The following is a 16,383-nucleotide window of genomic DNA, read 5'->3' on the forward strand; positions in this document are numbered from 1 at the left end:
ATATAATTTTTGATCTATATGTCGTTTTTTTAATAAAATTTATATTTTTAGAATCATCTCTTTAAGATCTATCAAATAAATAAATAAATCTAGGTTGAGTATAAAATTCTTTAAAAAAAAATACCATCGAAATTGACATATAGACAGTAAAATTTTACCCTGTTTTACAGTAAAATTTTATTTTATCATTACTAGAGTAGGCGATATCGTAGTATCATTCATGGTAGTAAAATTTATTGTCGTTAAGCATATCAACAATTAAAGTTTATTGTTATTAACCAGAGTAAAATTTTACTTTATAAAAGAAATAGTACATAGCCTCCGTTTGGGAAGTGGGTTGGCTTTTTGGCTTTTTGACTTTTTTGGCTATTTTAGCCTGGGCTTAAAAGCTTGATTTGGGAAGGACTTTTTGGCTTTTTGGCTTTTTTGAATTTTTTTGTGAGAGAAGAATGTAATGATTATGGGTTGGATGTGATGTTTTGTTTGTTATGGCTAAAATAGCCTATTTTGTCTTTTGTGGCTAAAATAGCCAAAAAAACCCAAGAACCAACTTGCCAAACAGAGGCATATTAGATGAATGAACAAAAAAATACAAATACACAACATTTCTAAACTTGTAAAATAAAATAAAAGTGAAAAGTTATTGAATTAATGAACAATGATGTTGGCACAAGCCTAGTTTAAGGTACATGAGAAGAAACAAACAATGATTGCCTTATCTTCTTATCAATTTCTTCCAACTCAGACGATTAAATTATGACTTGCTAGTTTCGCTTTCGGTGATTAATGAATGAAGAAGATCACAAATTTTGAGACTTTCAAAAGTACTTCGATGACACTAATTACAAACTAAGGAATCATGCAAATTTCAAATTTGTGAGATATATATATATGCATGAGTAATATTATTTAGGAAATAAAATAAATTTTATTCTGTCTATATTTAATTATGTACCTCCTTTTTAGAACATCTGCATCAAGCTCTTCAAATTTATTTTTTAGCTAAAAACTTCAAAAAAATCAACCGCATCAAACTCACTTGCAACTCGTCAAAATTTACGAACACTACAATAACTCGTTACAACAAGCGAGATATTGTTTATCGCTACTTGTGCATTACCGGATATCCGTCCAGAAGTCCGGCCGGTCAACTGGTCGACGGCATTTTTTTTTTTGCTTTTTTTAAGAACTGTTTGATTGGTAATTTATCAATTTAATAAAAAAAAAAAAAATTAACAAACACAATAAGAAAATAATAATAAAAAGTTAGAATAAAGAGTTTGATGCAGTAGGTGTTAAAAGGTGAGTAGCTAAAATAATGAAATAATTTTAATTTGACTAAAAAATTAAAAAAGTTGGGTGTAGATAATCTCATAGGATTTATAAACCAAAATAAATTAGACTATTATTTTCATGAAAGAATCAATTTTGGCGAAAATTTTCCAAAATGAATTGGGTAGAGTGAAATTCCGTTATGCAAACAGTTTTTTATAGAGAGAGAGAGAGAGAGAGAGAGAGAGAGAGAGAGAGTCAAGAAGAAGGGGGAACTTCATTTCCCAAATAAGAGAGAAAGCAACTTTTGTGTCTTGAAACTTCAATAATACATTAATATAAAATTTAAATAATCGAGCAAGTTCACACACAATCCCTATATAGGGAAGTTTATATATATATATATATATAAATTCACAGCACTCGCATATATTCCAATCGATACAAAAACAGGAGAGAGAAACATAACCTGTATTTGTGTATTCTAGAGAGAGAGAGAGAGAGAACTGGGAGGAGATGCAGAGGATGGTGGTGGAAGAAGAAGATGAGGGAGAAGAAGCGAGGAAATCGAGCTCAAAATTAGGGCCCTACGATTGGTTGACGAATTTCCACAGGGATCTGATTGCCGGTGCGGTGATGGGCGGCTTGGTGCACACGATTGTGGCTCCAATCGAGAGGTCAAAGCTCCTATTGCAGACCCAGGAGAGCAACATAGCAATCGTCTCGGGTCCTCACAGGAGGTTCAAGGGGATGGTGGATTGCATAGTCCGTACGGTCAGAGAAGAAGGCATTCTCTCTCTATGGAGAGGCAATGGTAGCAGCGTTCTTCGCTATTACCCTTCAGTCGCCCTCAATTTTTCACTCAAGGTGTGTGCTTTTAATCCATTACCCATTTAGATATGCCTATATATATATATATATATATATTTGTGGGTCTGTTTCAAAAATCATGGAAATGTTCTTGAAACGACTTTAAGCTGGAATTTAATGGTTTGGGGTGGAAATTCTTCTGATGGAATCTAATGGAAGCTTTGTCAAATTGAGTTATAATGTGTGGAAAGATTTTAATACTGTGATTTGGGTGTTGAATCATCCATCAATCATGTAAATATGATGGGAGATATAGAAATTTTAGCCTGGTGACTTTTTTTTTTATAATTTTTTTTTTTTTAGGTTTATTGATGATGTGAGCTATAGAGGAAATTGTTAACATGGCAGCAGTGATTGGTGTCAAATTTCACTTGATGTATTTTAACCAGTCTGTAGTGAATGAAGATTATTAGTAAATGCAACATGGGTTTCTAAATCAAAATGGTTTTATGTGATTTGGGTGAGGCATTCAAGATTACGTTCTTTCTTTCTTTCTTTTTTTTTCTAAAAAATTAAGTTATATTTCATTAGGGTTCTTTAGCTTTCAAGGAGTTTTTTTTCCCTGAGAAAAGTTCTCTATGGAACGTATAGTGGTTTATGGTACATGGCAAAAGTGATTCCTTCTATGGGCATATTGTCTTGTTAAGATTTTATGCATTTCAATTGCTTAAACATCTGGAGAACTGTACTATAGCTGTTAGACTAGTTGATTTATAATTATTTCTAAAAGGCTGGCTCCAAGTGATGAGTTTTCTTTTAACTTGTCTCTGAATCTTGTTTTAAATGCTCTATGGCAAAGCCTGTGTTCTAACTATTTGGTTGTGGCTACATAAATCCCATTTTCTATATACTTTATCTAAGACATGCTTTTGGGGGCAACTCCCCCATATTCATAGGAAACCTTCCAAGTCCATGTCTGTATGGGTTTTTGAGTTCTGTACTGGTTCTTATCTACCCAACACAACACTCCTTGTGTTGGGATACAAGTAACTAGATTTTGAAATTTTTGCCACTCAATTTGATCAGGGATATCCCTGTTTTCGTAGCGCACTCTTAAAACTCTCTTTTTTTTTTTTTTTTTTTTTGGTGTGTGTATGTGTGTGTGTGTGTGTGTGTGTGTGTGGCTTCCAACAGATATGATATGAATATCAGGATTGTAAGCCACTCATATTGTCGACTGCGTACATGATTATAGTCTTCCATTTCTTCAGAAACTACTCTTTTTTCAGAAACTCTTCTTTTGGTACGTGTCTACTTTCTTTGTTTGATGTCAAAGACTCGACCAAGTTACATAACATACATATAGCCAACAATCCTTTTTTCAGAAAAGTAAAGTTAGCTTTCCTTGCAGTTACATGTGTAGTCTAGGTTAATTTAAGAATTATAGACCTAAGATTTAGATTGACGCGAAAGTGGCAACTAAGGAATATTATGAGTTATCAAAGAAAGATATTTGAGAAAATTCGAAAGTCAAGGAAAAGAGGGATATGTACAGTTTGAGATGCTACTGCAAATGGTTTTTTGAGGCGCTGGATGAATGCCTGACTAACTGTCAAGCATAAGTAATCAGAGATCCTACTGTCAGGCAATAACAAACAGAATCAGGAGTTCTTAATTTGCTTAATAAGGTATAATCTCTATCATAAGACTTTTTACAAATTACATCTCATCATGTATTAGGGGTGACCATTGGTTCAATGGTTAAGACTTGGCCTAATAACCTTGAGGTTATGGGTTCAAGTCTAGGGACCACCACTTTGTGTATTATGCCAAAGGTTAGGTGTGGACTTAATCTTTACCCTCCCAAACACACATTAATGTGTACTAAGTGGGCGTTGTTATTACATCTCATCATGTATTGTTAAAATTTTAAAGGAAAAATTCAGTTTACCCCCCCGTGGTTAAGGGTGGGAGCTAAGAAGTACGGACACTTCTAAGAAGGTGGCGTATCCATGTAGTGTATGTGTCTGATACCGACACTCGTTGGACACTTCCTGACACGGGTTCAACACTCGTCGAAAACGTGTCCTATTTTTTAAAAAAAATTTAAATCCGAACATTTTCGGATACTTAGAGGACACACGTGTCCATCGATTGGACATACATAAATAAGTTTGAATTAAATAACTTAAGATACAATAATAAAACACGAACATTGTAAATTTATAAAGGTAAGTGTTATATTGCATTCTTTTTATTATTTTTAAATGATATATTTTTATATATAATATATATTTATAAGTATATATTTCGTGCGTGTCCTCCACGTGTCATGCCCTGCATTTTTTGAAAATTGACGTGTCGGCGTGTTCGTGTCCGTGTCTGTGTCCGTGTCCGTGTCCATGCTTCTTAGTCAACATTTACATTATTTTTATTATTTATTTTTGTGGATAATTGGGTGTTCGGACCTGCTTGTGTGCACATCGACATTTCTTGCTTATGCTCTTGTCTTGGGTTGCCTATCAAGTGTCTGATAATGAAACTTTCCTTTTGGAGCTATTCACTGAAAATGGAAATGTTGAAATTTATTAAAATTGTCCTTTTACTGCTTGTCGTTACCATTTATAAGTGGACTGTTCCAATTGCATATTGCCAGTAAAGTCAACATTTACTTTATGTTTTTCTTCTTCTATTTTTTTTTTTTTTTTTGTTAATCGGGTGTCTGGATTAGCTTGTGTGCACCTCGACATTTCTTGCTTATGCTCTTTGTTAAAATCCACCTACTCTCCACCTACTTCACCCACTTAAACCTACTCCACTAAACCTAACCCACTACACCACTACCACCTCACCTACTCCACTAAACCTTCACCCACTTAAACCTACTCCACTAAACCTAACCCACTACACCACTACCATCTCACCTACTCCACTAAACCTAACCCACTACACCACTACCACCTCCACTTCACCTACTTCTTACCTACTACACACTCACCCTCTTCTATATATAGGAATCATGAATCATTGTAATAGAAATCAATATACATTAATCAATAATACATAAATTCTTACATGGTATCAGAGCAAGGTTAAGACCTTACTATTTCTCGCTTCACCGGCGGGCGGCAACCTCGCCTTGGTCGCCCGCCGGACCTCAACCTATTCTGCTTATTTTCTACACATACCTTGACTTCTTCAACATTTTCTTACACCCCTCCTCCGCTATGTCGGCAGCGGCACCCGCAGCATCGTCTAGCCTCTATCGCCGTTCACCTCGCCTCTCACATATCCGTGGTTGTACTCTTACTCGTCGTCGTCGTTGGCGTTTCTGGCGCTGTTTTTCTGCTCGTCACTGCTGTTTTTTTCCCGATTTGCTCTCTCTCTCTTAGCCATGGATTTGGGTGTGGGGTGTAGAGCTGTGGCTCTGTTGTTGGTAGCCATGTTTGCTGGCTTGAAGGTTTCAATGGCAGCAGTGTACAAGGTTGGGGACTCCGCTGGTTGAACTATCATTGGGAATATTGATTACAAGGCCTGGGCTGCTTCCAAGACGTTTCATGTTGGAGATGTCATCATTTTCGAATACAATTTTCAATGTCACGTGTTGCAAGTGCCCCACAAAGAATACCAAGCCTGCAGAAGTGTAAGACAGTAACATGCATCTTCACATACAGCTTGGGTAATGTGTAACTGTCAAAAGCACAAGCTTCTTGGACATCCCTCTCTCTCTCTCTCCATGGACCCAACACCAACAACATTCCACAACCTTGTCATTTTATTCATATCAGGGGATCAACCCCGATCACACTTTTACATCAAAAAAAAAAAAAAAAAAAAAAACCCACAAAAACAAAAACAAAACTACCACACCCACAGTGGGATTTTTCTTCTCTACTCAGCCGCCGGTCTTTTCTTCTTGCCTCCGTCCTGGGTGGTCCTTGCCGGTGTTGCCTCCGTGCTTCCTAGACCACCAAGCAAGTTGCCTCCTCCCTGCTCCTCCACTACAGCATATGGTGGACCTCCAAATCGGAACATCACGGTGGCCTTCCGCTTCAGCTCCTTGTTTTCTGTCTTTAGCACACTTATCTCTGCTCGCGCATCCTTATACATGCGTTGGAGCAGAGCCAGTTGGGAGTTTAACTGTTGCACCTCATTTGTCCTGCTCTGCAGCCGGTGCGACAAGTTTGTGACCGCAGTCATGGTTTCCACACATGACTTCAGAGTATACTGATTGGCCTCAATATCAGTTTGCACCGCCATTTTTTGCTCCACCGACCGCATCGGAAAGTTCAACGGAGCAAAACCAGAGGTGTTTGGTTGAGGTTCACTGGCCACCGCACCAATTATTTCTCTTGTGAGCTCGTTCAGTTCTGGAAAGAGCGTGAGCAGACCACGGGAAGAGGAGGCCATGTTTTGGGTAGCTGGACGGGAAGAAGAGGCCATGTTGCTGAGTGTTTCAGAGACGGGTTGGTTACAGCGTATTACAGAGTTTCTCTCTCAGGCAAGGAAGAGTTTTTCAGAAGATTTTAGCAGGTTTTCTGCCTTAGCCTCCGCATTGATTTATATAGAACATGACGAAGCGGCAGACACGCGCATCATGCGCCGCTCGACGCTCGCCGACAATATGGGCGCGCCTTTTGATGGCACGCCTTTTGATGAATTGGGCACGCCTTTTGATGGCACGCCTTTTGAAAGATTGGGCACACCTTTTGAGGGTGCAACTTTTACAACTGTCCGACATGACCCTATAAACTGTCCTGACATTGATTCCGGTTAGCTCCTTCATGGGTCCGACAAGACTCTGTAAACTGTCTCGACATTGATTCCGGTTAGCTCCTTTATGGGTCCGACAAGACTCTGTAAACTGTCCCGACATTAATTCCGGTTAGCTCCTTTATGGGTCCGACAAGACTCTGTAAACTGTCCCGACATTGATTCCGGTTAGCTCCTTTATGGGTCCGACAAGACTCTGTAAACTGTCCCGACATTGATTCCGGTTAGTTTCTACAAGGGTCCAGCAAGACTCCGTAAACTGTCACCACAACTGTCACAACCTTGTCTGCTACAACGGTCCGACATGACCCCATAAACTGTCTTCTACATCGGTCTGACACCGCCATCCAGTGTCCTCTACACCGTTATGACACCACCATACAGTGTCCTCTACATGGTTATGACACCCCCATACAGTGTCCTCTACAACGTTATGACACCACCATCCAGTGTCTTCACCAATGGTCTGACACGACCATACAGTGTCTCTTATCCTCTTTTATTTTTATGTATTTTCTTGTTTTGTTACTCTCTCCAAACTCAAGTTGGTTAGTTCCTATCCCCCTTGAGTTTGCGGGGGGCTGTTAAAATCCACCTACTCTCCACCTACTTCACCCACTTAAACCTACTCCACTAAACCTAACCCACTACACCACTACCACCTCACCTACTCCACTAAACCTTCACCCACTTAAACCTACTCCACTAAACCTAACCCACTACACCACTACCACCTCACCTACTCCACTAAACCTAACCCACTACACCACTACCACCTCCACTTCACCTACTTCTTACCTACTACACACTCACCCTCTTCTATATATAGGAATCATGAATCATTGTAATAGAAATCAATATACATTAATCAATAATACATAAATTCTTACACTCTTCTCTTGGATTACCTATCTGGTGGTTTGATAAGGAAACTTCGCTTTTGGAGCTATTCACTTAAAATGGAAAGGTTAAAATTTATTATTGAAGTCCGTTTACTGCTTGTCGTTAACCATTTTTAAGTGGACTGTTTCAATTGCATACTGCCAGCAAAGTCAAGAAGCACAGACACTTCTAAGAAGGTGGTGTATCCGTGTTGTGTCATGTCCGTGTTGGATACCGACACTCTTTAGACACTTCTCGACATGTGTTCGATACTCATCGAAACATGTCCTATTTTTAAAAAAAAATTTAAAACCGAACACTCTTCGGATACTTATAGGACACGCGTGTCCATTGATTAGAAACACATGAATAAGTTTAGACTAAGGCCTCGTTTGGGAAGCGACCGGTTTAGCCAAAAAGTTACTAAAAAGGCCAAAAAGCCAACAACTTATACCAAAAAGTCAAATATTCTCTTTTCTCTCTACTTTTTGTACATCTTTTTGTAAAAAATCAAAAATTCATCCCAAGCATACTAGTTTTTTTTAGCTCATATTTTAGCTAAATAGTCAAAAAGTTACTAAATTAGCATGTTCCCAAACGAGGCCTTAAGATACAATAATAAAACAAAAGCAATGTAAATTTATAAAACTAAGTGTTATATTACATTTTTTTATTATCTTTGAATGATATATTCTTATATATAACATATAATAAATATATAAAATTAGCTATTTTGTGCTTGTCTTCCACGTGTCATGTCTTGCATTTTTAAAAAATTCGCGTATTAGTGTGTCCGTGTCGTATTTGTGTCATATCACATGTCCGTGTCCATTCTTCTTCGTAGTAGCATTTTACTCACATATGATTCAAATATATGCAGAGACTTCCCTTGTAATTTTGGACTAAAGTGCAAGATACACTTTCCAATCAAATTCATGAAAGGTGCTACACATGCGAGTTTGGAGTTTTGGCCAAAAAAAGGCTCAAGTAAAATAAAATAAAATAAAAACTGTATTACCCTTGACTACTTCATCTTCTTTTACCTTCCCATTTGATGACACTAACTCTAACTCAATTGATTGCAAAAACATTGTTGTACACAACTGATTACACAAACCCAAAGTGATTTAGCATGCTTGGTTATGCAATTCTAGGGCCATGTGGACAAGCCTATGGCCAAACAAGGCAAACGACACTAGTAGAATTCAAACAACACATGCGCAGAATCACATGATATTTGGTGGGTTGATTGGAACGTCATTCTGAACACAATCCATCTCTTCACCATGGACCCCGTCGGATTGATGGCAAATTTCATTGTTTAGGCCATCAATTTTGAGATTTTTTTTTATTTTTGGAAAGTTTTGCAATCTTCAATTGCTCTTAGTATAGTAGTCACTGTCAAATCTGCCTTCAGTGTGGCAACCTAAATTAATAGTTTCTTTATTGGTTTCAAGATTTTCATTTTTGGTAAGTTTTGTTAAATTTACTTATTTCTGTGTTGCTAGGTAAGGAACTACCAATTTCGATTATTTCCTAGTAATGTTAGGTCTGTTTTCATTATAAACAATTATTGTAAGCCTTCAGGATGATCAGTTCTTTGGAGAATTAATCAACATGTTTGTTTCAATTTTTGTGAAAAAAATCTTTAAAAAATTCACTAAATACTAAAAATACAAAAATTAAGTATATTTTTTGTATTTTTGTGTATTTATTAATTTTTTAAAATATTTTTTCTAAATATTTTATTTTTTAGATACATCTAAGTAAGGTGCATCTAAAAAAGTAAAAAAAATGTTTTAAATTTTAAAAATATTCACTAAAAATAAAAAAACTCGAAAAACAAAAAACTCAATTTTCAAAAAACTGAATTCAAAAAACTGAAACTAAACACATTGAATAGAATTTTGAGTTTATATTCTTCTTCCAATCTTGGGCATTCATTTCGCATCAACCATTGTTGAGCCTTTTTCTCTGTGATCTTTGTGAATCAATGAATCTAGAGAAGGATCTTGCTTCCAGCATTCATTCTTCAATCAATGGACCCTAAGATTGTTAGCTACTTCCTCGATTACACTTTCCGGCTAAATCACAAGGTCTAATACCAAATTTCACACAATCTAATGAATAACAAACAAGGATCATCCAACCACTCCCTCAACAGTTGACGATATCACATACAATATGATGCATATGCTGAAGTAGAGCTCCCACTAGATTGGATCTATCATACCCAAACCTGTGCAAATCTCAGTCTAGTCAATTTGCAAGGGCCTAACTTGAGTTTCTTAGCTGAGTTGCTTATCGAGTGCTTGTCTAAGACCTCACATTTGACTTTATTTAGGCTTTATGAATTTGTGTGGAATGACTTAAGATTCGACTCTTAAAAATCTTATCTTCGTCCATCTAAGGCGACATCTAAAAATGAACCAGTCTTGTTTGATCTATAAGCAGCAAAATGCTTATCTTGTTTGTTCTTTAAGCGCCAAGATATAATGTCTCATCCTGCCCGCTATCTAAGTGCCAAGGTGATCACCCGTGTGAGAGGGGCAATCTCAAACTAGTGACATACAAAAATGTAGTATTCATCATACTATAATTCCAATCCACATCCATAGAAAAAATATATAAGATACTCCATAAGAGTCTCAAAAATTACACAGTCAATAAGGTATCAACAATGCATATCACATTCTCCTCAAGTCACATGCTTTATTTTTGTATGATGAGATGATTAGATGGAAGATGGGAGCAGACTAATTTGTGGCGTACCCATCATTTGTGAGTGGGAGATGTTGTCAGCACCCATATGGGTAGGCTGATGTTATGTGATTTAGTCTTTCCCACTTATTCACACAATTGACTTGTGTGTTGCATACTCTAAATGGTTGCTTTTACATGCATTAGTCATGTAAACTATTTGTATTATTACATTACACAAGTTTTGTCACATGTACTTGTGCTCATGTGGAAAAGATGGACATAAATCTTCAGATTACCAAGCTGGAGAATCACCAAGGCCTTTCAGTGATTTGATGTGACCCCCAAAGCTAGACACTTCACCCTCCTGAACTTGGAGAGAATAGATTGAGTTGCCCTAGCCCTAGCCCTACTAAAAAATATAAGAGATTTTCCATTTGCTGTCTCCTGTAAAAGAGAGGAAGTATTTAAGTGTTGGGAGACCAAAGGGTATCTCCACTCACTTGAGTAGTAGTCTCCTCTCTCTTGGTCTCTCTCAAAAGGCCACAATGTTTGTGCATTGGAATTTAGTGTGGAACATGGAAGACAACTGTGTGTGTAAGTAGCAGAGACTAAACCAGATGATGTCAGCCTACCCACATGGGAGCTGACACTGACAGTATGAATATGTATCTAAATTTATTTGTTGAGAGGTCTTAAAGTATTGTGATTGTCCTGCTAATTACGTAAGGAGAAACGATAGTGATACATGCTATTAGTAATCTAGATAGATTGTTACAGAGGCACACTTGTTTTTCACGTTGGAAAAGCAGAACAATATTGCTACTATTGGCACAACGTAGTAGCATGCCCTTAAGTACTATGTATGAAACCAATTCATTTTTTGTTAATGGAGGCTTCAGTATTAGCAGGAGGAGGATACTGTTCTAATTTGCAGAGCTGGACAGAGAAGTGGCATTATGTCTGAATATCCACTTTTCCCATTTTAAAATAGCTGACACTTGCGAAAAGGAAAGTGTCCATTCTAGTTGCAATGTTAGTAGTTGCTCTGATGGTGTCAATTAATTTATTCTTGGTGGTATAAAAGTAGAACTGCATTTAGCTCAATTAATTTATTCTAGGTGGTATAAAAGTAGAACTCCATTTGGCTTTGTATTCTTCTAATGCTGCCATGCTTACAAGTTACACCACTCGCAAGGATTTGAATATCTTGCTTCCTCTATGAACATACTCTCTCAAACTTTCTACAAGTTTTGAAGAGCCGTCAAGTGGAACATAGCACGGTAATATACCTTTTAATAAAAGTGAAATAAAGCATATGTAGTTGTGGCATAAATTTTCTAGAATATTCAAGCTTACAGACCAACTAAAAATCTACTAGTATGGTAACCCCAAGGGGTAGGCCTAATGGTAAGGCCTTGGGTCTTGGGGGTGTGCTCCTTCCAAGGTTCAGGCTAAGAGCTAACAATTCCTTAGGGCTATCGAACTAGGGGAAAATCCTTAAATTAACCGTGGTGCACTTGCAGGAAACTCTTTGCCGAGGGCCTGTGCACCCATGGGGATTAGTCAGGCTTTGATTTGGACACTCTAGTGCCAATCAAAAAAACAAAAAAAAACAAAAAACTGCTAGTATGGTTCCAATAATTCTTCTTAGTATCCTTGAGAATATTATGGCCAAACATTTGTTTTTTTCTTCAAGCAAAATACAGTCACAAAATTGTATAAACTTTTATGGATGCTTCCACAATACAACATTATGTTCTATTATTTGTAATTGAACCCCTAAGAGCATCTCCAATGGTTTGTCATTGGAGCTATCAAAGTTACAATATAGCAGCTTTGCACCAAAAATGGTTCTCCAATTGTTGAAGATGGCAGTTGCTAAATTTGGCAAATGCCAAATGTGCCAACTCACCCAAAACTAACCGCAGTTGCCAAATGTGCCAACTCACCCAAAACCAACCGCTTCCTCCCTCCCCCCTCATCCTTCCCAGCAAAAATTCCCAAAACATATCATTTTTTTTTTAAAAACAGAATTTACCAATTTTTTAAAAACAAAATTCACAAAATTCTTTTTTAAACAGAATTAGGCTAAAAAAAATTTAACAAAAAAAATTCTCAAACTATTTGGCACAAGCTAAAAAATAGAATCATGCTAAAAAATTTCAACAACAATCAAACAACTTAAAACAAATTTGAAGTTATCTCAAGCAATTCTCAATAAATTTGAAGCAAATTTATACTAAAAAATACCTGGATTTTAAGATGCTTGATGGATTTCTCAGACGATTTCAGCACTCTGAAGCTTCGGCTTCATCTTCTTCATCTTCGTGCTTTGTTTTTTAATCTTCTTCTTCATCTTCTTTGTTTTCATCTTGGTAGGGTTTGAGGTTAGGGTTTGAGGTTGGTCTGTTTGGATTGATTTAGGGTTTCTTCATCTTCGATTAGGGTTTCGACCTTGATTTAGAGTGAGATCAAGAGATGAAGATCCAAAAGGATCTAGGGTTTGGTGGTGAGTAGGGGAGAGTGAGAGAAGAAAGGGAGAGATTGATGAGATTTCTCAGAGTGATAATCATCTACTGTTTTGAGGGGGTGAGTGGGATTCAAGGGCTTTGAAAGTATCGAATCTGATTTCAAATGTATCGGACTGGATCAGAAGGGTTTAGGGTAGAGAGAGAGAGAGAGAGAGAGAATGAGAGAATGGTTTAGGGTTTCAGTAGAGTGAGATGATATTTGTCTAGTCGGGTAGAACCATAATATTTAATTTTTTTTAGAGAAAAGTTTTAAAAGGTCATAAAAGGAATTTTTTTTATTTTTAAAATCACTCAAAAAACTGTATCCAAACACCACATAAAAATAGGAGGGAAAGTTAGTTGGGATTGTGCGAAAATGGCTTTGCACCATTGGAGTATCATTGCTATAATTTGGCAATGTGCTACCGTAGCATGCCAAATTATAGTTTTGGCAATGCTATTTTGGCAACTACCATTAAATGTGAGAAGTGTTTTTTGGAGCACCACCTGTCTTGAGGGGCACCCCAATAGAGTTTTAGAAATGTCATTTTGGATCATTTACAGGCATTTTTCATGCAAGATAAAAATCTCTTCTTTTTTTAGTCTCTTTTTCTTTTTCCCCCCTTCTAGTATGATAACAAAGTACTTTGTATGATGCCTTACTGATGTAGCATCTCTAGGTCATATAACTTCATAAAAAATGGTATGTCATTTTATTTTTTTTAACTTGTGTGCATTGTTTGCATTTTATTTATTTACCTTTCTTTGTAATAAATGAGTTACTAAAATAAAAATTGTAAGATCCCTAGCAAGTAAACTTGCCCGAGTATTTGGGGGCATAAAGAACATATTTAATTTAGTGTAATATATATACTTATTACATGCATTGAGTTTTTACATTAGCTTCTGGACTCTGTTCATGTATTTGTGTGTAACAGTTTTACTCTTGGAAGTGAATACCTGATTGGTTCCGGTGCCGTGTGTTTTTTGAGAATCAGAAAGATTTGTGTTAGGAAAGTAGTATGTTGTAGAAATACTTGCTATTGCTATTTCCTTCTTTAACCTCTGTGACATTAGCTTGACACTAATATGGGCAACTAGAAAATTCTCTGCTTGTTATATTACTCTCTTTCAAAACCAAAAAAAAAAAAAAAAATTGTGGGCAGAGGTGAAATGAAGTTACTTCAATGAAGACAAGTTTTCATTGAAAATAAGGTTAGTGGAGAAGAATTTACTCCACTCAACAGTCCAGTTGGAAGATTTTCCCTTCTACTAAGCAATGCATTGAACTCAATTTTCTGCTTGAAACAGTGATAAAGTAAATTGGCCAATTTCAAATTTCGGGGGCAAATGCACAATGTGATGTGAATGTTAATTTTGAATAATTTAAGCTGTCATATCTCAAACACTTACGAAACACTGTCTCTCACTCTCTCTCTCTCTCTCTCTAAATGAGCTATGTCCAAAAATGACACAATAACTGCCACTTGAATTTCAGATATTATTTGTGTCACTGTTTAGCATGGATCTATTGCTTGGTTGAATGGGAAAGGTATAGTTTTCTTTAGGGGTTTACTTTGATCAGAACTTTCTCGAGATGTTGATGTCAGTCTTCCTTGAATTCTTTCTATCCTGTAATTGTAATTTGTGACGTTGAGACATAACTGATGAAAATTCTTGTTTAAATGAGCATGTTTTTCTATGTACTTTATTAATAACCCTGATTTACAATGAGTGATGGCCTTGACCAATTCTCTCTCTCTCTCTCTCCCCACAGGATCTCTATCGAAACATCTTACGTAGCGGCAACTCTCAAGAGAATCATTTTCTATCTGGTGCGCCTGCCAACTTCATTGCCGGGGCTGCCGCTGGTTGCACGACACTGATCATCATCTACCCACTCGACATTGCACATACCCGCCTTGCTGCTGACCTCGGAAGGCCCAGCACTCGTCAGTTTCGAGGCATCTATCATTTCCTAACCACTATACGCAACAGAGAAGGTTTTCAAGGAATTTACAGAGGTCTTACCGCCTCTCTTCATGGGATGGTCGTTCACAGAGGCCTTTACTTTGGAGGCTTTGACACCATTAAAGAGATGATGTCAGAAGAATCTAAACCAGAAGCAGCATTATGGAAGCGGTGGGTGGCGGCTCAGGCGGTCACGACATCTGCCGGATTGCTGTCGTATCCGCTGGACACGGTTCGGAGGCGAATGATGATGCAATCTGGGTTAGACCAGCCTATGTATAGGAGCACCATGGACTGCTGGAGGAAGATTTATCGGACGGAGGGTGTGGCCTCTTTTTACCGTGGAGCAGTTTCAAATGTGTTTAGGAGTACCGGTGCTGCTGCCATATTGGTTTTGTACGATGAGGTGAAGAAGTTCATGAATTGGGGTGGATTGTAGCCAAAAAAAATTATTTTTTGTCAGCCTCTTCATCTTAAAGGGTTTTAGAGTAGGATAGAGCAACTACAGAACAGAGCAACAGAAATATTGTTGCAGCAACAAATGGAGTTCTTGATACAGTCGATGTTTTGTGATATATAGCAGATGAGGCACATTTGCCATGTAGTTTTGTTTTTGTTTTAGGTTCTGTGACCATTACATTACACCGTTGATTTTTTGGTTAATAATAAAAGAAGGAGAAACTAGTTGGAATTTGTTGGATGTGAATGTTGATCATCTTCATCATATATTATCCTTTGCTCATCGTTGATTCCGACATAAATTTTGCTCAGCAGAATGTGTTTGATTTGAATCGTGAATGTTGATGATATTGTTGTTTCCGGTTTATTTCTCCTTAAAAAGTTCAAAACAGTGAAAAATTGTGTGGGAGACCTTGTTGAAGTTATTGAAGCAGGAAGAGTCTATCAGTGAGGAGCCCTTCGACTCGACACCCTATGTCTATACTATGGATTTTCTGAGCTTAGACTTGAACTGATTGGCTGACTTCTACCGCAGGTTGGAATCATGATGAACCTCAGAGCCCTCCAATCTAGATTTTAGACCCTATATATAATATATAGGAATTGCTAATTACTGCATAATGGGCGTGGGTTAAGATGTAAATAATGTCAACTCCAATGCGTATTTCATGTATTGCAATATATTTTTGCATATATATATATATATATATTACATATATTCATACATTTTATGGAGGTTATTTACGATGCACTTTTCAAAATAAATTAAATACTTGTGTCGGACATCCGATACTTTAAATATGGGTATGTGATATGTGTCCGATATTTTTTAATAGATACTTCTTATATAATTGTATGTACAACTATTATTATATATACATATTATTGTATAATTGCTATAAATGTCTTTTTGACGTTATATATAGGCCTCGTTTGGGAAGTGGCTATTTTAGTAGGCTATTTGGCTTTTTGGCTATTTTAGTAGGCTATTTTAGTTTTTGTG

General features: G+C 37.0%; 1 protein-coding gene across 1 annotated transcript; it reads left to right on the plus strand.

Moving 5' to 3' along the window:
- Positions 1 to 1,424: 1,424 nt before the first annotated feature.
- Positions 1,425 to 15,614, plus strand: LOC114300295 (ADP/ATP translocase At5g56450). Its single transcript, XM_028245167.2, has 2 exons — positions 1,425 to 2,139; positions 14,728 to 15,614. Exons 1-2 carry the CDS (start codon positions 1,789 to 1,791, stop codon positions 15,358 to 15,360), a joined length of 984 nt encoding a protein of 327 aa, XP_028100968.2. The 5' UTR covers positions 1,425 to 1,788; the 3' UTR covers positions 15,361 to 15,614.
- The last annotated feature ends 769 nt before the right edge of the window (positions 15,615 to 16,383 follow it).

The sequence above is a fragment of the Camellia sinensis genome, chromosome 11, assembly GCF_055761805.1.
Source record: "Camellia sinensis isolate YWXY chromosome 11, ASM5576180v1, whole genome shotgun sequence".
NCBI lineage: Eukaryota > Viridiplantae > Streptophyta > Magnoliopsida > Ericales > Theaceae > Camellia > Camellia sinensis.

Coding starts and splice junctions, on each gene's coding strand:
- LOC114300295 (XM_028245167.2), top strand. CDS start 1,789: ATGCAGAGGATGGTGGTGGAAGAAGAAGATGAGGGAGAAGAAGCGAGG. Junction 2,140..14,727: donor CCCTCAATTTTTCACTCAAG/GTGTGTGCTTTT, acceptor CTCTCCCCACAG/GATCTCTATCGAAACATCTT.